Source organism: the organism of the source record quoted next, unplaced genomic scaffold (assembly GCF_019419815.1).
Source record: "Pyrus x bretschneideri cultivar Hongxiangsu unplaced genomic scaffold, Pyrus_bretschneideri_v1 Contig42, whole genome shotgun sequence".
Classification (NCBI taxonomy): domain Eukaryota; kingdom Viridiplantae; phylum Streptophyta; class Magnoliopsida; order Rosales; family Rosaceae; genus Pyrus; species Pyrus x bretschneideri.
The window spans coordinates 1,414,311-1,436,692 of record NW_025999746.1 but is presented as its reverse complement, the minus strand read 5'-3'; the positions used below and the strand labels follow the sequence as shown (position 1 = coordinate 1,436,692).

General features: G+C 38.0%; 3 protein-coding genes across 4 annotated transcripts; 1 reads left to right on the top strand and 2 right to left on the bottom strand.

Moving 5' to 3' along the window:
• Positions 1–1,615: 1,615 nt before the first annotated feature.
• On the top strand, positions 1,616–8,075 carry LOC103938175 (long chain acyl-CoA synthetase 4-like). Its single transcript, XM_048566657.1, is given in 21 exon segments — positions 1,616–2,132; positions 2,750–2,813; positions 2,922–3,011; positions 3,128–3,184; positions 3,552–3,600; positions 3,756–3,832; positions 4,050–4,089; positions 4,192–4,286; positions 4,641–4,808; positions 4,928–5,038; positions 5,121–5,208; positions 5,654–5,720; positions 6,066–6,141; positions 6,255–6,372; positions 6,492–6,715; positions 6,717–6,738; positions 6,833–6,972; positions 7,222–7,327; positions 7,330–7,403; positions 7,482–7,601; positions 7,788–8,075. Coding segments are annotated over 21 exon segments (1,980 nt in total). The 5' UTR covers positions 1,616–1,974; the 3' UTR covers positions 7,824–8,075.
• A 314-nt stretch (positions 8,076–8,389) lies between these two features.
• LOC103938176 (toll-like receptor 3) lies at positions 8,390–11,323 on the bottom strand. Of its 2 annotated transcripts, XM_048566658.1 has the most exons (7): positions 11,097–11,323; positions 10,799–10,953; positions 10,470–10,687; positions 10,043–10,126; positions 9,499–9,937; positions 8,859–9,368; positions 8,390–8,776 (listed from the first exon to the last, which is right to left on the bottom strand). In XM_048566658.1, the coding sequence occupies exons 1-7, from the start codon at positions 11,264–11,266 to the stop codon at positions 8,664–8,666; spliced, it is 1,689 nt and encodes a 562-aa protein (XP_048422615.1). In that variant the 5' UTR covers positions 11,267–11,323; the 3' UTR covers positions 8,390–8,663. The 2 variants fall into 2 exon arrangements, with proteins under 2 accessions (XP_048422615.1, XP_009346445.2); XM_009348170.3 differs by having other exon boundaries at positions 9,499–10,126.
• A 5,562-nt stretch (positions 11,324–16,885) lies between these two features.
• On the bottom strand, positions 16,886–21,748 carry LOC103938177 (endoglucanase 6). The gene is given in 10 exon segments (XM_009348171.3): positions 16,886–17,681; positions 17,788–17,868; positions 17,958–18,306; positions 18,404–18,688; positions 18,877–19,041; positions 19,162–19,251; positions 20,652–20,852; positions 21,028–21,090; positions 21,092–21,241; positions 21,487–21,748. Coding segments are annotated over 10 exon segments (1,887 nt in total). The 5' UTR covers positions 21,691–21,748; the 3' UTR covers positions 16,886–17,382.
• Positions 21,749–22,382: the final 634 nt, after the last annotated feature.

Sequence of the window (22,382 nt, the reverse complement as noted above, 5' to 3'; positions counted from 1 at the left end):
GTGCGGCATAGAGAGAGATGTGTAATTGTGAGGTGTTCTATTCCACCCCATTGTGCTTTTATTTATAGTAGTAGAATAGGTAAAATTCTTACCATTTTAGGATTACAACTCTTAATAGGTAATCATCTCCTAATAGGAATATAAGAGATATTCCTAGATCTACTATGATTTATATAATCACATTCCTAATCTAATAAGACTGCAACACAACGAATATATTTTACACTAAGGGGAGGGGGAGTTCAATTAGGCCACACAATGGACAACCTAGTTTGGTATCGAATTCGACATTCAAGAGATTCGAACCTAAGATCTCTCACTTACAAGTGAAGAGGAATACCACTTGTGGATACCTTCTCCTTTGATGAAAATAGACCTGCAAAATAATAGCACCTAAGATTAAGGTCAAATGTCTCACGTGCCCACAATGAATATTTGGGAAGCGGGGAGCGGGGCAGGGGGGCTTTGGCCGAAGAATCTCTGATGCCAAAGTTAGAATTCTGAAAATAATGTGTTTAAGAGTTTGTGCATATCAAATGACTTAGCTTTTTAGTGGGAGAATATGGTTATTTATAAAGGAGTGGCCGGCCCTATTTGGAGAATAGTGGTCGGCCATATATGGTGGAATTGTGTGAATAATTGCAATATATTATGTGAAATAATATCTTGCAATAACGTGGCAATTAATCTTAAATTAAATAGGAAGATTGGGAGTTACCTTTTGAATAAGGATTTGATGAGGAGTGATGAGAGGGATTTGAATCAATATCATTTTGATCACCCTTGACTCTTTTTTTATTGAACCGTTATTGTCTGTTGCATATGCGTGGGAATCCCAGTGTACCTCGAATGTAATTTTATCCTTTTTATCCAAAAGTCCACGTGTCACCTTCATAATTTTTTTGATTATTTTTTGCTCCACACCATCAAACAGTAGTGATGACAAAAATATTTTTATTGAATACAATATAATATTTCTGAAATTTTTTATAAACTCCCTTGAAATTCTAATTGGATACATGTGACTTTGAGAAATCTAAATTGAATACAATATCAAGCTTTGTTTCTTTATTTCTTTCGTAATTTACTTACTATAAAATTAAGAATATCAAGCTTTACTTCTTTTTTCTTTTGGAGGTAAATGATATTTCATTAAAGGAGTAAAACCAAAGGAAATATAGAATATCAAGCTTTACTTTGGAAAGCGCCATCCACACACATTTTGTACTTCTGACAGACCTTTTGACATTTTCTGTTATTTGATCTTCTTTAATTCATCTGGTCTGATGTGAGAAGTAAAAAGATGTTTGTGGATAGCACATCCCTTTACTTACGTAGTTGTCTCTTGTACATTTATTTATTTATTTTAACAAACAATATTATCTACATTATGAGCTAACAATAATCTAGTTCAAATTAGTTTTTGACAGGAATTGAACCTTAAGCCTCTCACTTTGAAAAGAAATATACTAGAACGTAGTATTAACTGACTTTCTTGTACATTTATTTGATTTTATATTGAAAACAGAATGATCGGACGGCCAAATACAAATCAAGATCAAAATCCCCCCAAAACCAGTGGTATGACACACAATCAACACAATCAACTGATTCAACTCTGCATACACACGGCGCGCAAAGACTCAGCCGCAAACCACCAGCTCAAAAAACCAAAGCGAAAATGCCAAAGCCTCTGCCTTTTGGTCCTCCCTGCGACTCTGCGTTCTGACTCAGTGACTCAGTGAACTCGTCTTCGTCTGCAAGTCAAAACACCGGCTGCGAGCCTGCGAGCGGTAGCCTCTGAAAACCGTGACCGAATTTACTGAACTACCCACCACTGTCACCTAAATTCATTGACTATTATTTTTCCCATATAAATATTACAAAATTCCCTTCCATTTTCTACATTCTCTCGATTTTCTCATATTCGCAGAGAAAGAGGAAGCTCCGTGCGATCCAGTTGAGATTTGAGAAATGGCGGCGACCAAGTACAAGTACCTGATAGAAGTGGACAAGGCCAAGGAGGCCAAGGACGGGAGGCCGTCGCAGGGACCTGTGTATCGGAGCCTTTTCGCTAAGGATGGCTTTCCTCCTGCGATTCCAGGAATGGACAGTTGCTGGGATATTTTCCGGTACTATTTTTGTTTTTAATCTAGTAGTTATGTTTGGTTGCCGAGAAAGCGCAAGAAAACGAAAGAAAATTAACAGAAGTTATATTCTTTGCTTGGCAGTTTGTTGTTTGATGCAATTTTTTTTTTTTTAAATTAAAGTTTAAAAAACCTGTTGAGCTGAATGCTTCGTATATATCGAACTCTGAACTTGGGCGATTTGGAATTTGATTTTTCGAAAGGATTTTGTTTCTACTTGATTTTTTTTATTTCTCAGTGATCGAGCGTGGTACGGATTTTTCAGTGTTTTTTTTCCTGAGAATTTCGGTTGTGAAGTTTGTGGCCTTGACTTAAAAAAAAAAAAAGGTGGCAGCTTTCACAATTTGAACGCAACAAATTCAGTTTTTTTACCATGCTAAAGTGATGCAGTAAAAAATTTCACGGTGAAAATTGTTTTGGTTTTCGATAACGAAATGCAAAAGTATTGCTGACGAGATTTGATCTAAATCGGGTAGCTTGATTGAAAATTCAGTTGGTTCGGTTTTACTATAAAACAGCATAACAATTTGATCTGTCCACAAAATCGATGACATTTATGTATGAATTTTTCTTGTTTGTAAATGGTCTTGCTTGTGTTGCAGCATGTCAGTGGAGAAAAATCCCGGAAATCCAATGCTCGGTCGTCGGGAGATTGTGAATGGGAAGGTATAATATCGTATTTGTAGGTCATCTGTGTCTATCTGCCGTGATAGCGTTCTTTCTACCTAATTATTTTGATTTGTTGCTACTATGTAAAGTTTTGCTTCTTTGCAGGCTGGTAAATATGTGTGGCTAACATATAAGGAAGTTTATGATGTGGTAATCAAAGTTGGAAATGCCATTCGCAGTTGTGGTGTGGGCGAAGTATGTCATTGTCTGTTCTCATTCGCTAATTTATTTTTCGTTTACTGCTCCGCCAAGTCTTCTCCTGTGCAATTTACGTGCATATTATGATTCAGCGTATTTACTTGTGATTGCAGGGAGACAAGTGTGGTATATATGGTGTCAACTGCCCAGAATGGATTATGAGCATGGAAGTATGCTGTCTTTTTCCATTTTCATTTTCTTCTGTAACTTCTTCCATTTGTTTTTCCTCTTACCTGTTTGGAAAAATGCTTACTTGATAAAGTTGGTAGGGTTTTCAAGCATATTTTGTTTTGTTACTTCCCATTTTCTACTGATATGGTCCGTTAAAAGAAACAAGAAAAGAAGTCTTTTCCTGTCCATTGTGGTATCCTTGAATTCTGACGTGAGGAGTTTACATCGAGAAATTTTTCTTATATGTCTGGTATCTCTACTTAGGCTTGCACGCTGTATGAAACGTAGTTCATTCATATTTGGTTATATTTACATAAGTATCCTTTGCTCTGGGAAACTTTAGTTAATAATAAAACATTCCTGCAGGCTTGCAATGCTCATGGACTCTATTGCGTGCCTTTATATGACACCCTAGGTAGGCATATCTCTTCTTTATCATGTAGTCCGCCCCAGTCAGTTGGGTTGAAGGGCTTGGTTGATATAGTTGAGGTGTACCTTAACTCGCATTTCGTGATTTTCCAATAGTTTTTTTAATGTTTTTTTTCCCCTAATCTCTGATATATGGTTTAGGTGCTGGTGCTGTGGAATTTATCATATGCCATGCTGAAGTTTCAATTGCTTTTTCTGAAGAAAAGAAGATACCCGAGGTACATGATTCTATATCTACAATTTTATTGCTTAGTAAAGCTTTAATGTGGTACAGGTACATCAGAGCAGAGGATACTTTTGTCAGATTATACTGAAAATATAGGTTGAATATTGACAGTAACTACGTAAAAATGCTAGTTGGTGACAATTTGAGAGTTATGACATTTTGAATCTGCTAGTGCTCATTCATGTTCTCTTCTTTTACTGTCCTTTCAGCTGTTGAAAACATTTCCTAGTGTGGCAAAATATCTGAAGAGTAAGTCGCATATTTCGCATATTTCTCATATTTTTTCCGAGATTCTTTGTGTATGTATCTGTTGCTATTAAAATAAGTTCTTTATCTTTATTTTAAATGCAGCACTTGTGAGCTTTGGCAATGTTACACCTGAACAAAAGGAAACACTTGAGCAGTATGGAGTGGCATTATATTCATGGAGTGAATTTCTGCAACTGGTGGGTTCTATTTTTGTTCTCCCAATCTCTTCTGATGTAATAAATTATATTTGTGACCCAAAGAAAGTTTTCTGAAAACAAAAGAAGGACAAAGGCCTCTACATTACTATTATGGGGAAAATAGTGAGGAAATTTCTTACGGAAAATGATTCTTCTCTATCTGTGTGTAATTACCGAACTGCTAATCAGTTATTTGAAAGATAATTACCGTGTGATAATTTAGAGGAAATGTGTAATGTATTAAGGGAGGGGATTCCGGCTGTCATATTTCATGCACAGTTTGGTTAATTATTTATTTCCAAATTATCAATACTGTACATTTTTCTGGTTTAAGTTTCAAATATGTTCCTGCAGGGAGAGAATAAAGATTTTGACCTTCCGGTAAAAAAGAAAAGTGATATCTGCACTATAATGTATACTAGTGGAACAACTAGTGACCCCAAGGGAGTATTGGTATCCAATGAAAGCATCATTACTCTTCTGGCTGGGGTGAAACGTTTGCTAGAGAGTGTAAATGAACAGGTGAGTTCCTCTTCATTTCAAACGACATACCTCATTTTGTGCGAACAAGAACTGGTTACTTGTGTTTTAGAATACTGACTTTTGCATTATATTTTTTGTTTTCTTTTTCATTTTTAAAGTTGAGTGAGAAGGATGTATATCTTTCATTTCTTCCTCTTGCACATAACTTCGATCGGGTGATTGAGGAGTTATTTATCTGGACTGGCGCCCAAATAGGGTTCTGGTGTGGGGTGAGTACAATTACTTATTTTTCGTTTCTAACAATAAATTTTAAGTGTGATTTTGACTTATATGTTATTTCTCATTCTTCAGGATGTCAAATTGTTAACTGAAGACATTGGGGAGCTAAAACCGACTATCTTCTGTGCGGTTCCTCGTGTATTAGACAGAATCTATGCAGGTACTGTTCAACCATAAGTACTTGTTGACTCACATTCCAACATCTTAAGCTTTTGGGAACAGTGATGAACTAACATGGTACCTGAACAAGAGACCTTAGGTTGAAATGTAACATGTTGGGCTCCAATGGTGGTGAGAGGCTCACATGTAAGGGGTCTGTTGTTATTAAAGTAATCATTAGACCAATCCTAACATCATAAGCTTTTGGGAATAGTGGTAATACAAGTACATTTACCTCCCGGATTAATTTGCCAATGAATTTGATTTTCTGGATCTTTCGCTCGAGTGGAAGTAATGAAAGAAACCATTCATCTCAGTGGAGGGATCACTTTGTCAGTGCATGATTTTAGCCATGGAACTGAGGCTTCTTACTCGTTGATGCAATTATATAAAAATTGCGTAATAACTTCAACTGATATGCTATATAATTTCTATGCACATTCCAGGCTTGACACAGAGGATTTCGTCAGGCGGCTTTGTGAAAAAGACCATGTTCAAACTTGCATATTCATAGTACGTGCCATTCTTTGCGTTGATGATTAGTAAAACGCTATATCTTATCAAATTTTTCTACATGCCTGTTCTGAAAAGGAGCTTGAACTTGTGCTTTATCCTATTTGTTGTACCCTTCTTCTTACTTCCTAAACAAGATACATTGTATCTGCATGTGGTTTCCTGAAATATCCTGTCTATTTGTTTGATGTGCATGTACACCTGTGTGGATTCACTGCAAATTTGGTGAATTTAGACCTACTTGATATTAAGGCTTGAAGTAGACATAGATATTCGTGCTCTTAGTGGAAGTAGATAATAGGATAGTTGTTGTTTCAACCTGATATGTTTCATCTGGTGCTGCAGCAAGTATCATAACATGCAAAAGGGCCATGGGCATGCACAGGCGTCTCCCATTGCTGACAAAGTTGTGTTTAGTAAGGTAGTCGATTTCTTTTTCCTTTCTACTTGAACATGCTCTATATTCTATGAACAACAATTGTAACCCTATTATCCTTCCTAGATTGAGCCTAATTTATGTTCCGACAACTTCAGGTAAAGCAAGCATTGGGCGGTAGGGTGCGGCTTATACTGTCTGGAGCTGCTCCTCTTTCTACTCATGTAGAAGCTTTCTTACGAGTGGTGGCGTGCGCTCATGTTTTACAAGGATATGGTAAGCTATCTTCAGGAGCTATACTCAATGGATAATATAAGCTAGTTTTCATTTTATCATCAATTCTATTGGTTCATCTCGGTACATTGATAACGTATTCTGTATATATGCTACCGTAGGTCTGACAGAGACTTGTTCGGGGACATTTGTATCACTGCCAAATGAACTTTCAATGCTTGGCACTGTGGGACCTCCAGTTCCGAATGTGGATGTGTTCCTAGAATCAGTCCCCGAAATGGGATACGATGCTCTTTCAGACACACCGCGTGGAGAAGTATGTGTAAGGGGGAACACTTTGTTTTCAGGGTACTACAAACGCGAGGACCTCACCAAAGAGGTCCTGCCTCGATGGCTGGTTCCATACAGGTTTGTTCATGCTGGTGTATTTCGTTTGTCTGTTATGGCTCACATATCACACACTCCAGACATTAACTTTTGCCCATAATTATCTTTGTATCAGGGGATGTTGGTGAGTGGCAACCAGATGGAAGCTTGAAAATCATTGACCGAAAGAAGAATATTTTCAAGCTTTCGCAAGGAGAGTATGTTGCAGCTGAAAACTTGGAGAATATTTATGGACTTGTTTCTCATATTGACGCCGTATGCCTTTCTGCTTTCGTAATTGCATTTCAAAATTATGCTATTCCGTCTGCTATTTTCTTTCTGCGTGTGTGTTTTCGTGCAACTTTTTAGTAGAAAATGCTCATCTAGATATAGTGACTTGTGTATTTAAGTAATACGTGCATTCAATGCAATATTCTGGTTTAACTATAGTGGGATTTGTTTCTACTGCTTGATATGAATTTGTACTAGTCTGATGGTTCGTAATTTTTTTTGTGCCAATTTTAGATATGGGTTTATGGTAACAGCTTTGAGTCCTTCCTGGTTGCGGTAGTTAATCCCAACAAGCAAGCAATTGAAAGTTGGGCTCAACAAAATGGTATATCTGGTGACTTCATTCTCTTTGTGGAAATGCAAAGGTGAAAGAACACATACTTGGAGAGCTCAACAAGATTGCTAAAGAGAAAAAGGTTTCGCCTTTCTTAATTCGAGTACCTTAAATTTGTAGTCATTGGTGGTCACAGAATTAAATTTGTTGTCTTTGGCAGTTGAAAGGTTTTGAGGTTATAAAAGGTGTTCACCTCGACCCAGAACCATTTGACATGGAGCGTGACCTTATCACTCCAACATACAAGAAAAAGAGATCCCAGTTGCTTAAACACTACAAGGTGGCTCTTATCCTGTTATTTACTCTATGAAATTTCTAAATTCTTGGTTTTTACATTGCACACTATGTGAAGTGTTAACGCGTTAAGCACCGCGTGATAGAAATTTGTATGAGTTTCTTTTATGATGGATTACTTCTTATATGTTAGTGCCGGTGATAGCGCTGACTCAATTCTTTTGATGCCTAGGATTTGATCGATAACATGTACAAGAGTGTAAAATAAGCCCGATGCCTGAAAGATATACACATGCGGAACCAGAAACCCTAAAGACGTCGTTCAATTCGACAAGTTCTTTTTCAGTTTCTGTTTTTATATTTTTGATTGTACATATGCTTATCTGTACACACCTGGTTTTCAGTTTCTGTTTTTATATTTTTGCTTGTACATATGCATATGCATAATTGCTTTTTGCCATTACGGTAAAGTGTCATCTACGAGAGTTTTGTAACTTAATTAGTTGTCTGTTCTCATGGATTTTGGTTTGAGGGTTTGTTGACTTTCTCAAAACACCACTTTTTTAGAACAAGTGATAATCTACACTTACACTATAGATTGAGAGGTGCTTGAATTTACAGTGTAGTGAGTTAAAGAAAAGGTCACCAGAGCAATCCACCACTTGCATGTGATCTATAACTTAGTAATGGTTAAAGAGTATTTATCTGTGTACATGAGATGATACAAATACTTCCCGACACAAGACCTACGATGAAATGATGATTAAGGGGACTGAAATGAGAATTGGACATGAAGAAAACCTATCCAATAATCCTACTATAAAAACAAAGGAATGACAATGGTGTTGCCTGTTCCATTGAAATTTGACAACCACAAAACGACATGTCACTTCTGATTATGAGAAAATTTTATGTCCAGATCCGCATCGAAGCAATATCATACAGAAACGACACTAATCCAATTTTGTACAGCGACTTGTAGACATCCTTGGAAAAGAAACAAGAAAAGGATCTCAACTATGATTACAAAGCACAAGCTTACCATGGCAGACAGCTACAAGGGCGATGCGTTGTAAAATCTGGATGCAATTGTGCGAACGGCTCCAGCTTAATCCGATTCTGTGTTAGGTAATACAGCGCCCTGATCAGGAGGCGGCACAAGGGATAATGATGAGTACTGCAGCGCAAGCAGCTCCTCTCTACTATACTTCAATCTTTGATCTGGTTCACAAAATTTAGGAATTCAATTAGATGATTTGTATAAACGCTGCTGCAGAAGAAAATGCTTATATATAAATTTTACCTAGAAAACCTGGCAACACTGGTACATTTTCCTGCTGCTTCTGCTTTGCCTGTGAAGCCTTTCTATTTGATCGTGAAGAAGATGGGCTATTAGAAACAATCTGCTTTGACGGAGAGATATGAACAAGTTCATGCCTTAATTCAATCTGAGGATGAGCTTTACAGAAGGATGAGATCGCATCCTCGGTTAAGAGCCAACAACCACTCAGGTCCATCATTCTTAGGGTCAATGGAGGTTTATATGAATTGAGCCCGGAATTGGTCAGAACACCATCATGAACGCAAAGATTTGTGAGCTTTGGTATAGACGATGTGTAGTAAAGCGAGTTGTCTGTCAGCGACGCACTTTTCAGTGTTAAATCGGTTAACTCATGGAAGCTCTTTAAAGGGTCAAGAGCTGCATCCGTAACTTTCGTATCCTTCAAATTCAACTTTTCTAAGTGTCGGAGACTTTGAAGTGCTGATAGCGAGAGAACTGAAGCTGACTCGGGTTCAACCTGGTGAATGACACCTGAGAAAAGAAAAACACATAATTATGTCACAAATTCCTGCAGCTGAAAATTGTTCACTTCACTGTTTGCAGTGAGTTTCTCCAGCATAGTTCCGGACAATAACAGGGCTCTAGCATTTGTATACCATACCTTTAATGTTCGTATTGCTCAAGTCAATAAATTTCACAGATGGCATCATGCTAATATATGAAACAGCAACATCATCAATCAATGTATGAGATACTGACAAGAACTCAAGATTGGGTACATGTCCAGTGACAACTCCAACTCCAGCAGAGCTGACTCTGGTGCGGCTAAGATTTAGATATTTCAAGTTTACTCCAATACGTGCAATTAGTTCAAGCCAATCATCCCCTATTGTACTTGAGCTGAGATCCAAGTGTTCCAGAGCATTTAGATGAGATAAGAAGTAGAATTTCTGAAGCGAGGAGTTGGATAAATCCAAAAAGGTCAAAAAAGTTTTTTCAATATCATGGAAGGCTTCAAACTCGTCCCCAAACGTAGCTCCAGAAACAATAAGCTTAGCCAAAGGAGCTCTAATTGTACAATTGAAGCTGGTGAATGACAACTGAAGTAGAGAATTAATTGTACAATTACTCATGTTTAGAGATTCAAGGGATGACAAATTTGGTAACTTCGTCACACTAGTCCAAGCCAGATTGAGGAAACTCAACTTGGGAAATGCTTGAAGAAGAGCAGCACCTTTGTCAGATATTTTACTCCCCCAAAGATCAAGGTACTGCAGTTTAGTAAGTACCTGAGAAAAAATATTACAAAACAGAAGTTCAGAGTGAAACGGCGAAACAGTGAATGAAAGAAAAGAATCATGTATGAACCGCAACAAGCAGATATGACAGTGTGCATCAAAGCTGAACATATTAAGTTCAGCTGCGAAGATCTCAGGGGCCAAATTCTATCAAACCACATGAAATATAAAACAGAAATTTCAAGATCAAGCTAAAACGAATCATGTCTTTACTCCAGTGACAACCTAAGAAAAGCATACAGTTTAAGAAAAAGACATAAATTGTCAATACCAGGAACTTCTCTCAATCAATGACAAAAAAAACATGTGCGTAAGCATCCGAAAACCGAATTACCTGAAGAGAACTCAGTGCTTGATCAGTAACAGGCAAACCACCCAGGTCCAGGAGAGACAGGTTTCTCAGCAAAGCGAGAAGCATAACCCCATTCGCCGACACACCTGTTTCAGAAATGCACAACTTTTCCAAAGTTGTAATAGATAGAAGATGCCTAATCCCAGCATCAGTAACCTTGGAGCATCTCGAAAAGTCCAACTCCCTCAAACTCTCCATCCCTAAAAAACCCAGTAAAATTGTAGGAACTTATTAAAACCCATGATAAAAATTCGATCTTTCTTTTAATTTCGGTAAAAAAATTAGAAAAATTTACAGAAATAGCATTGTACCAGTAATAGGCCAAAGAGCAGAGGCAGTCAGTCTACGGCAATCAGAAACGTTCAAAGATCGCAAGTACCGAAATGCCCCTAGGTATGCAATCCATTCGGCGTCAACGGAGCTCTCACCTCGCAGATCAACCTCCTCCACGCTGTTTTTGAATAATCTACACCAAATCCCCACAACCCATTTAATTCACATTATCAAGTAATCGAATTTCTTTAAAATAAAGCAATTTTGCAGCAGTTTTGTTAGATTTTGGGCACGGGTTTCTCGGGAAACAAACAGAAAAGAAGGTAGGAAACTTACTCGAGTAAGGAAGGGAAGAGGAGGCGGCGGGAGATGAGGCGGCGAAGGAGAGAGTCGGCGAGCTGAGGAGGCAAGCGCTCGAGACTCCGTCGCTGCCTCCGCCATTTCTCGACGCTGTCTCTGCTTTCAGAGGCGGCTTGTATGCAGAGCTCCACCAATTCCACAGCCATCTCTCTCTCTCTCTCTCTGTCTTTTTCCCTCTTTGGCTTTTGTGTTTGTGTTTGTGAGATTTCAATAATTTAATCAAGAAGTTGGAGGACAATTATTACTCTCTTTTTTTTACTTATTTTTCGGTTGCGTGTAAAACTGTTTGTTTGGGGAACAAGGAATATATTTTACAAAAATAAAAGCAAGAATTAATTAAAAAAATGGGCTTTTAGATCTAGATCCAAAAACATAGATGATTTTTAGGAGTGAGTCCAGTTATCTAATTACATGTTTTTATTTCTTTTATACTCATTTTATAATTTTTTAAAATATTAAAAATCAATTAAAAATCTTCTAATATTATGCATTTTTCAACTCCAAAAAATCTAATTAATATCTTACAATAACAAAAACTAATATACTAACATAAATTATCTACAAAACATTCTACCTTAACTCAAGTAACAAATATATGAATATATATTATACCTATAAGCGAGATATGAAACATAACTAAAAGGTAGTAAAAAACATAATATATCTATAAGCAAGACACATTAATTTGTAACACGTTGATTATAAAAAAGAATATGTCATATAGATGCATAAAAATAATTAACTCAAGTAACAAATTTATGAATATATATTATACCTACAAGTGAGATACGAAACCTAACTAAAAGGTAGGAAAAAACATAATATACCTATAAGCAAGACACAGTAATTTGTGACACATTAATTATAAAAAAGAATCTGTCATATAGATACATAAAAATAATTAACCTGTGATATAGGTTGATTATAAAAATTAAAAATAAAATATATAAATGGGGTTTAAAGCAGGAGGAAGAACAAGAAAAAAAAAAGAAATAATCAAAGAGATAATTATGAAGAAATTTGATTTTTATAATAAATCTTATCATTGAATAGATAATTATTGATAATAAAATAATTAAATTTAAGGAATTGGACCTATTTTAATAAACTGGAGTATTTCTACTATTGGCTAAAAAAATTGGACTTATATCAAGTTTTCCCTTAAAAAAATTGTTTTGTCGAATGATAGATATGTTATATTAGAGAGCTTGGGGATTCAAACTTACGCTATGATGCACGAACAACATTTATTTCCACCACTGTAGTAAGGGATCATTTGCAAGAAATTAATTAATTGATGGAGGTGCAAAGGAACATGAGCACGAGATCGGCACCAGTTTTGTCATTGCAAACAACGATTTGGGGAATGTGTTCTGGCAGCCCATATCACACACTCACACCACACTCACACACTAGATTACACTCATGTCATTGCTAACAACAATTTGCTGAAACCAAAAACTAAATCGAAATGACTATTCAGTTAAGTAGTTTTTTATTTTTTATTCGGTTTGGTTTCAATTCGGCTTGGGTTTGATTTGATTTTTTAAAACTAAAAATTGTTTTAAAAAAAAAATGAAAAACACCTCCTCTTAGTCCAATTGTGACCAAAGAACCATTGTGGAGCTGTGAAATACTTTTCTTGCAGTAGGAACGTAGTAGGACGGCATTACGCAGTAAGCAGCAGTCGCACCTGCAGTGCACAATAGGCAGTGCACGGCAAAACATCACGCAATGTGTAGCAAAACAACAAACAATGTGCAACAAACAGCGACGACAGTGGGCAGTGGTAGTGCACAGCAGACAGAATGTAATGCGCGAAAAACCAGCAAACAATATGCAACAAGCAGCGGCAGCAGAGGGCAGTGCAGTGAGAAGTCACAGCGGTATTGCAGCTTGTCGTCACAGCGGCAGTGCAGTTTGTCGTCACTCAGGCAGGGCAATTTGTTGTCTTAGCAGCAATGCAATGAGAAGTCACAGCGATGACAGGCACAACAGCAATCGCAATTGGTAGAAATAGTGCTGAGAGCTAGCAGCAGACGCAGAAAGCAGCCACAGACAGCAGTTGTAGCAGCTGGTAGGCGAGCAGGGCAGGAACTAGGCAGCGGTGTGCAATCCAGTGCAATCTAGAAGTAGCGGGCAGCACAGTCCATAAGCAGCAAAATCACAAAAGCAGAGTGCAAGTAACAGAGTAGCGGAGGCTGGCAATAAAATGCACAGAAAACAGTGGCAAACCCAAATAGCAGGGAGCCGCCACTGACTCTACAAAACCGCAGATGGAGACAACACATGAGCTTGAATCGCAGAAGGCAGAAACTGAAGACGATGCAGAGAAACGATGCGGAAGTCCACAAATGTTGGTACCTGCAAGAAAATATATGTCAACGAGTATCACGATCGATATCTCGATCAATTTGCAAAGAAACCGAAGATTAGTCAAGATTGTAAACGTACCTCAACAAGTGAACGACATAAAGTAGCACTGATCGTCCAAGAATAGGGAAACAGAAAAGAACGTCTTGTGATTTAGGGGTTGCTATTTTGGCCAATTTATTGACTCATGATGGCTTGAAGTTCAAGTAATCAGTCAATAAATCCGCACAATATGAGAAAAGGAAATCCTCTTGCAAGTCAAAGGGAATCGGTCGAAGAAATTAGGAAAAGAAAAAAATCGAAGGAAATCAGTAAAAGGAAAATTTGATCAGAGATGAATCAGGAAAAAATGGAGAGAAAAAACAATTTGAGAAACACAAACACAAGCAAAATAATGCAGGTTGAATTTTGGGTTCACGATACGTTTCCAAAAAGAGCACGACGCTCTATTTTGAAGTAATTGTTTTAACGTGACATACGGTGGATTTCGGCCATCGCATGTCATTTAGACTCCTAAAACTGCATTTTAAAGTTCGGAAAATTTTTTGAACTTTTCGCTTTACGTCCATTTACTTTGATTACATTCCCTAAGGCTCCCTACATTCTCGAGGTAGTGTTGAGCCATTACACATTCCTGAGGGAAAAGCTAAGTCTACTAAAGCTTTATGGTGCCATTTGTATAAAGGGTGTACATCTTAGCCAAAAGAAAAAGGCGTTAAAACAAGCAATTGCATATCATCCATCTCAATTAGCTTTCGTATGCCTCTCCATTTATTCACATTAATGGTGGTACCTTATGTAAGCATGAAATCACTTGCTAACCTACTTTGAGGGTGACTTCAAATCACAAGTTCATGAATCACATTTCAAGGCTTACAAAGTCAAAAGACATTATGCAAACACCCCGACACTCATGTTCTTCATCAAGCTCATAGAGAATCAACAGGTACAATAAACACGTGTCGACTCATCACCATTAAAGCCAAAGACCATGCACCACCCGAAATTCCTTGTGGTCCTGTTTCATTCAAGATCAAGCCTCGAGGGCCTTGAAGAAACTTCAAGCATGATTCAAGATCAAGTGTTCATCGCTCTTGAATTGAGTTCTATGAGAGACTTCAAAACACTGTGAGCAAAGTACATCCACTACTTAGAGGGGCTTCAAAACATGCCTTCTTCAAGTGACAAGTACATATATACACCGCATCTTGAATTGGGGGCATTTATAGGCATAAAAAATTTGGTGAGATAAATACTCACCGACACACTAAAATTTTGACATGTCAGAGTTTACGTGGTGTGCATTGTATCTCTCACAAATGATACACATGCCACGTGACTCATCAGAACTGAATGAGTCATCAAAAGTGACACACGTCAGGATTTACGTGTCGTTGATCTGGTTAGTTAGGACGGCTTACCCACTGAATTGGTAGAGGACTGCATAACCACCTAGGAAATCAAGTTGTAGGAGGATCCGACCCACCACAACCACAAACATTTTAGCCGAATCAGAGGGCATAGCCTGGCTTGAGAAGGAAATCCATCAAACATGGGTGGTTGCCACAAAACTCAGCACATCCAAAGCAGCTTTCCGAAAAGCATAGCAATACCCAACGTTTTACCAACACTTAATCTTGTGTTGCGTTTTTGCCTTCACCACAAGTTTTTTCCTATTATCGTTGTGTTGCGCTGTTCAGGAGGCGTTTGAGGTGTGCAAAAGGTGCAATGGCACAGGGTTCCGAATTTTTGAGGGCCCCAAAATTTTTTATTCTTCTATACCTTACATGTGAATGTAAATTTTTAACAAAAAAAAAATTTAATTTAAAAGAAAAATCATCATCATATGGTTTTATCTATATTACAATTGATTAAGTGGAGCTTATACATATTTTTTTAACAAAACGTGGAGCTTATACTTAATATATTAATTTTCTACTTTTCTCTAGCAATAAAAAATTTGTGTATTACTTTCTTCTACTTTTCTTAAGCAATAAAAAACTAACTTGTGTGTTAATTTCTTCCATAAACACAAGCATAATTCCATATTTCTCTTTTAGTTGTGCTCCATTTTTCATAGATGGTAGTGGTGCAATTTGGGTTCGGCCAACTTGAACTCACCCATGTCCATCCAAATTTAAACCCGAACAAGTGGGTATTTTTCTTAGTTATAATCCACCACAAACCCAACCTAACTTCAACCCGGTCATTTATTGGGTTGGGTTGAGTTGATCCTTTGATCGCCCATGCCCTACCAGATTTATCAACACAGTCTAACCTGATTATAACCTAAATGAACTAATGCACATATTACACCCAAGTCCAACAACCAACAACCAACAACCTTTATTATATTTGGTACAATTTTATTTATAAATATAATTGATAGTGCTGAAGCTTTTGGCATTGGGATTTCAAGTAACACTAAACTTGATTCTATTTGGTAATTTGTAGGTCCTCATGTACTCTGTTTTAAAGGATTATAATGATAGTTGTGAATATATAATATACAACTAACTATTTTTTTTATTTAATGGGAATGCAAATTGAATTTGGATAACAAGACTTGACTTCGGTGTTTGTTTATATTTGGATGTGAAGTGTTGCTTTTTTTTTTTTTTTCTTTTCATACAAGCTTTGGTATTTTCTTGTATTTTTAATTCAAATTTTGCATGGTTAAAATTTGCGTAGTTGGTGTAACTTTTAAGCGGATATCAATTTGTGTAACTAAATTGAAGTTTTGATTGATTTATGGTGAAGTTAACTAGTTTTGATGCTATTTAAAAATTATTGCAAACTAATTGTAGAGGATTAAACTAAAAAAAGTTGGACAATCCAAACCTAACTCAAGTAAACCCAAACCCAATTAAACCCGGATCCAAATGAACCTGAATGAAACTTAATCCAAACTCGAGCCCGAATTGCACTTCTAATAGATGGACCCTAAATCATGATTTCATGGCAATTGGAAATTATTCAATTAGTAGAGTAAGATGCTGATTTCAAATAAGTTTGATTATTAATTGTTGAACTTTGTACAAATATATTGTTCAATTTTTTTATTTTAAAGGAGGGCCTTTTATTAAATTCGCACAGGTTCCCAAAATGTCAAAGAGAGCCGTGACCCTATTGTGTTTGATTTGCCACGATACAGTGACTGTGTGATCGTACCTTGTCATGTTACAAAGTTCGGAGTGACAATGTCAACGTCAAGCATCGGATTCGAGTATGGCACCGACGTTGGGAAACCTCTTCGATGTCCGTTTCGATCCTGGTTTACTCGTTTGCGGAATTTGTATCTTGGTGAAGAGTCACCATGCCACTTACAACTTGAGTAATATCAAAGCTGTGAAAATAGGGTTGCTGAGTTCGCAGATAGACACAATGCAATCTGCACAAACTATATTCCATTCAAAGATAACAATGTTGCAAAGCTTACAACATTCACAACACAAAAAAAAGTAAAAAGGAAAAGGACATCCAAAGCTGCTTTGAAGCACAAAGAAACAAGACTTCTTGAAACCAGTTGAGAGAAGTCATTTTTTTCACCCCCCTCAAACTCTCACACTTACTTTTTTAACTGTTCCTCTCTCTCAAAACCTATCTGTATACTAACCCTACTGAAAGTTGTGGTGAAAGAGGACGAGCACTCATTTTAAACCCGTCTCGTCACTCCTTTCTTCCCCAATTTTCATACTTATTTTTTGACCTACGTTCTTCTAAAACGCCTATGCAGATCCCAATCATAAGTAATGCAAAGGAATGCAAGGGAAAAAAAAAAGGACTTGTTTCTTCTGGTCTGCACTCGGATAGCTGCACAATTCTTACATTCCGATACCAGAAACTGTGTGAACCTCTCCCCTTTGTTTTGATGAGCTTTTTTCCTTTCTTATGCTAATGAGTAGCTTGAGACTAAGACATTTGCTGGAGAAGCAGAATGGATGTAGACAAACTCCATGCTCTTTCCCGCCGGTAAAGAGTTGATCCACGATGGGAAAACATAGGAATTTCCGGCCTTTGTGAGGCCCCAAATAGGACCATAAAGTTTGGAGACCGAAAGCTTGAGGTTTGTAAGTGTCTTGGCAGACTTGTTGGTCACAATTGCGGAATATCTGTAGTAAGTCACTCCCTTGGAAATCCAAGAAGTTGTTTTCCTCTGCGATATTGCAATTGGGCTCGATGATGGAGCTGCAGTAAAAGCCACTCATTTTAGATCACTTTCCGACAACGCATTTTAACATAAAAAGGAGGCTGTGAATATAAACAAAGTTTCGTAAGAGAAGCTATGTAATACCTGGAGTAGCTGGAGTAACTTTTGGCACTGGAGCTGCTTTTGGTTTAGGCAGTGCAGCTGATTTCGGTTGAGTGGGAACCACTGTAAGAATGTTCAATACATCAATTACCATTAGACAAAAAAAAAATGACAAAGGCTTAGAAAAATTGAACAGAGTCAGGTATATATACCTGGTAGGAGCTGGTTATACCCACCATGGCCGGCATGTAAGCGTGCCAATATACCGAGAAGAGGAGCATTGTTGTAAGTAGCAGGCTCTGTCTGTTCATAGTTGTCTCTCTGATCAGCAAAGTTGTCGTAGGCATCAGGTCCGCCGACAATAGCGCCAGTAAGCAGATTGGGGTCACTAGCTTTCCGGCTAAACCAAGTGGCATAGCCTCCCCTGCAGGTCACAAATGATGAGTCCTTCTTGTAGGAAACAATTGAGGAAGCCCTGTGGTGAACTTGTTGAGGGTAGTTGTTTCCGTATCCCACCATGTAACTAGTGGCTCTTGGGTTGTCTCCTAGAATGTAATCCACCTGAGCATTTTAACAAGAACATGGATCAAACTACATGCTTTGACAAAGTACTAATGTTTTGGATGATTCGATAAGAGCGTGTTTTTGGATGAATTACCTGAGATTTGGCGAAAGATAGAAGCTCATTGGGTGCCACATTGCCAGAAGCACATTTTAATGTTCTCCTGGAAGATGTGAGATAGTCGGAGTAGACAGTGATCAAGAAGGAGGAACTGGTGACAAACTGCATGTTATTCCACCTCTGGCGGTAAATTAGTCCACCGGGAGTCTTCCGTACATTCCGGCTGCCCTTACCAACGCATGAACACATGAAGTACTCAGCCTTCTGTTGGTACTTCTCAAAGACTGCTGTATGACGACCAGCTTTACCTTGCATTAAAAACTGTCAATCAAGAAAACACAAACCAATTAGTTGTCTCCCCACTATAAATCTAATCAATGCAACTTACAATTCACTTATAAAAAAACATATATAGATTGTCAACGACCGTTTGGTCTAGTGACACAAAGTCTTTGCTTTATCAGAATTTTCTGAATTCAAATCTCATGGACGATAGTTGTGAGGAGTACCTTGGCAACAAGGGTTTGGACACCCGAATACTTGACATCCCAACTGAACTCGGTCATTCCCCAACCGGTTCCTCCCAGGGAATCACCATTGTTTCCGAGGTAGTCCAAGTAGTACTGGCTGTTACTTGCCTGGAACAACCAAGCAGCAGCCCATAGCAACTCATCCTGCACATAACAATAATAAATTTCAACACCCCACCAAAATTAGATATGAAATGGAAATAGCATTATGGGCTGTTCTTGGGCCTGAAATGAGAAAAGCCCAAAACGGGCCCAATAACGTACATTGTAGCCACTGATGGACCGGTAGTACTTTTGGGCCACGGTGATGCTGCTGTCATATTTACCCCTGTACTTGTCCGCAAAATCAAACAGCTGAAAACAAAACAAGTGTCAGTGTAAGATCAGTGGTTTTTGAAGTAAATTAAATAAAAAAATGAGGGTATAAGGGAATACAATTATGCATGTGCATGGAAAGGAAGGTGGTGGGGATTGTGTGGGTGTGGTAGGTGTACGATACCACCGACAAAAGTCGCACGTGAAAGTGCAAATAGCATTCACACTTTTCACGGATTGGCTACAAGTGGACGCGTTAGATCTGATTGTATCGTAGGTTCTGTACGATCAAGCAGCACAATACCCGTGATCGACTGAGCATATATGCCCCCCCAGGATCCAAATTATGCGCCGAAAACTTTTTAACTTTTACCCCCCATTTAAGCAGACGAGCATATTTTTTATATGGAAAAGATGTTTTATTCAAACACCCACGGATAGTGCATAGACAGCAAAAAAGATATTCACAATCCAAACGACAATATTAGCAACTAACGTTGAAAGTCTATGTGGGAGTGGGACTTTGGGATTTGTACGACGTGTTATCCACTCAATATGTCAAATTAAGCTATTATTTATTTGTCATAATTATAAAAGGTATGTGTTAATCAATTAAAAATGAATCCGAAGTTGTTCTCAAATTTAAGAGCAACCACATTTGAGTCACTTAGAACTACGATCTAATAATATTTCTCTTCATTTGTAAGTGAGAAGTCTTAGATTCGATTCTCGCCAAAGATGAATTTGAACCATATTATTATCAGCCTATTGTGAGGCTAAATCTACCTCCTTCTCCTTCTCTTACCGTAGATAATATTATTTGTTCACCAAAAAAAAAAAAAAAAAAAAAAAGCAACTACCTTTGTTACCAATTCATACCACATAATAATTAATATTTCGGTTAAATATTAAAATTATCTCTTTTACTATTATTACTAATATGAATTTTTACATAAAACAATACAAGATACAAACCTACATGGTTAACCATGTGTAAAATTCATTGCCAACGCAACCAAAAGTAACAACTGCCAGCCGTTTGCATTAAAACGGCAACGTCCGGCCTAGGGTTTATAAATTCGATGCTAAAAGTAACGTACGCTGGGCTGTAGCAAGTAGCAATGCCCAGACTGACAAAAAGTAAGTCGGAACCGTAACTGCCTAACAACTACGACAGTTGCCTATCATGCGCCGGCCCCGCGCCAAAAGCATGAGACCCGAGGTATGTACCATGTACTTGTCAGCGGCTCGATGCCGCACATGACTAACGTACGCCGGTTGAACCGACAATAGTATTACCGGTCCCCACCACAGGAATACACTATCTTTTTAGACCAACGGACCAAATTCAAATTAACATACTCTAATCAACTTGATTAAGCTAAATTTAATTACGATTAGTTTAGGTAAAAATGTAGAAATATAGTAATGAGACGGACCTGATAGGCGTGGCGGAGGAGTTCACGGGAGTATGCGGGGTTGGAGCGGCGGAAGACAATGGAAGCAGCCGCCATGGCGGCGGCGGTTTCTCCGGCGAGATCGGACCCGGGATTGCTGGGGCTGATCTTGTATGCCCGGCGGTTAGTGGTCATGTCCTCCGGTCTTTGCCAACAGTAATGGTCAGTGTTCCCATCTCCGACCTAATCATAAAATTAACACATTAAACACAAAAGCAATAAATAAAAATCAAATTTTGGAAATCGGGTTGGTCAATAAATCATTAAAAAAACACAAAATTATGATTTTTACGAAAAGTAAAGCGTATAACTTTAGTTAGGGACAGTGGAAAAGTTGAGAAGTTGGGGGGAAAAGTACCTCTCCGTAGAGGACATTGGGTTCAGGATGAGCTTTGATGAAGTAGTCAGTGCCCCATTTGACAGGCCTCCATGGCATGGCCGAGCTCACCGCTTGCAGCCATTTGCTTGCCGTACTCGATTATACTCCAGGACATCATTGTGACCGTGAAGGCCATGGGAAGCCCAAACTTCACATTGTCACCTGCATCATAGTACCCTCCCACCAGATCCACCTGAAAATTCCAAACCAAAGGTTAATTTTTTATGAAAATAATCAGCTGGGTAATTTTACTGCAACATTTTACCATAACCCAGTTGGGATTTTACTGAAGAGTTGAGCTTTTATGCAAAATGATGAACCCAATTGGGATTTTAACTGAAAGATTGAAATCTTTATGCAAAATGATGAACTGCGTAATTTGACTACATCATTTTACTACAAAACCCAATTGAGATTTTTACTGAATGAAGAAGTTACCCCATTGGCCTTGCCATCGTACAAGCCAGAATTGGATCTCCAAGTGACTCTCTGGTTGCGGGGAAGAAACCCAGATCTCTGAGCTTCAAAGAACAGAATGCTCTTGCTCAGAGCCTGCCCGTAGTCATGGCCGGCCAAAGCAAAAGGCAAACAGAGCAGCAGAAGCAGAGGAGCCATGGAAATTACCCTCACAAATTTCTCCATACCAGCAGTAAAACAGTAAGAAGATGGAAGCTTTTTCTTTGCTTTGAAGCTGTAAAAACACAAAAGAAGAAGGCAATGTGTGGTGGTTTATCAGCTAAAATTTCTGATAAACCAAGGAGAGGGAGTTGGGAGAGAGAAGTGGAGGGATTGGGAATGTGAAGGAGCACAATGGCCCTCTATATACTGTAGGAGGAAGGAAAAGTACAAGTGCCCAGAAATTAGTATGGACCCAAAACCAAAATTTTGTTTATTTTTTTGTTAATTTAATTTAATTATTTTTGAATAATTTCAGATTAGTTCTCTTTTCGAGGGGCTGAAAACGGTTGAGAAAAGAACAGAGGCATGTGGGTGTTCCCGGCTCTCTGCTGGGAAGGTCGCTGTGTATTTATTGTACGTGTGGAATGGAAAAAGTTACTGCATATTAGCTTACAAGCTTCTTAGCTCTGGCAAATGAGCTGTGGTGGTCTTGTTTTTGTGTTATATTTATTATTTTAATCATTCGTATCGTGTTAAATTTTTTATTTTAAAAGATTCTCAAAGTGTTGTATTTATTTATTTATAATTAAATCACGACTTATGCGCAGGTCGCTGAGATTGAGAATTACCAAAACAAGAAAGGGGTTGGGAAGCTGCAGTTGAAGAGTCAAAATGGTTTCAGTTTCCGTCCATCGGGCTGTCCCCACCATGAAATG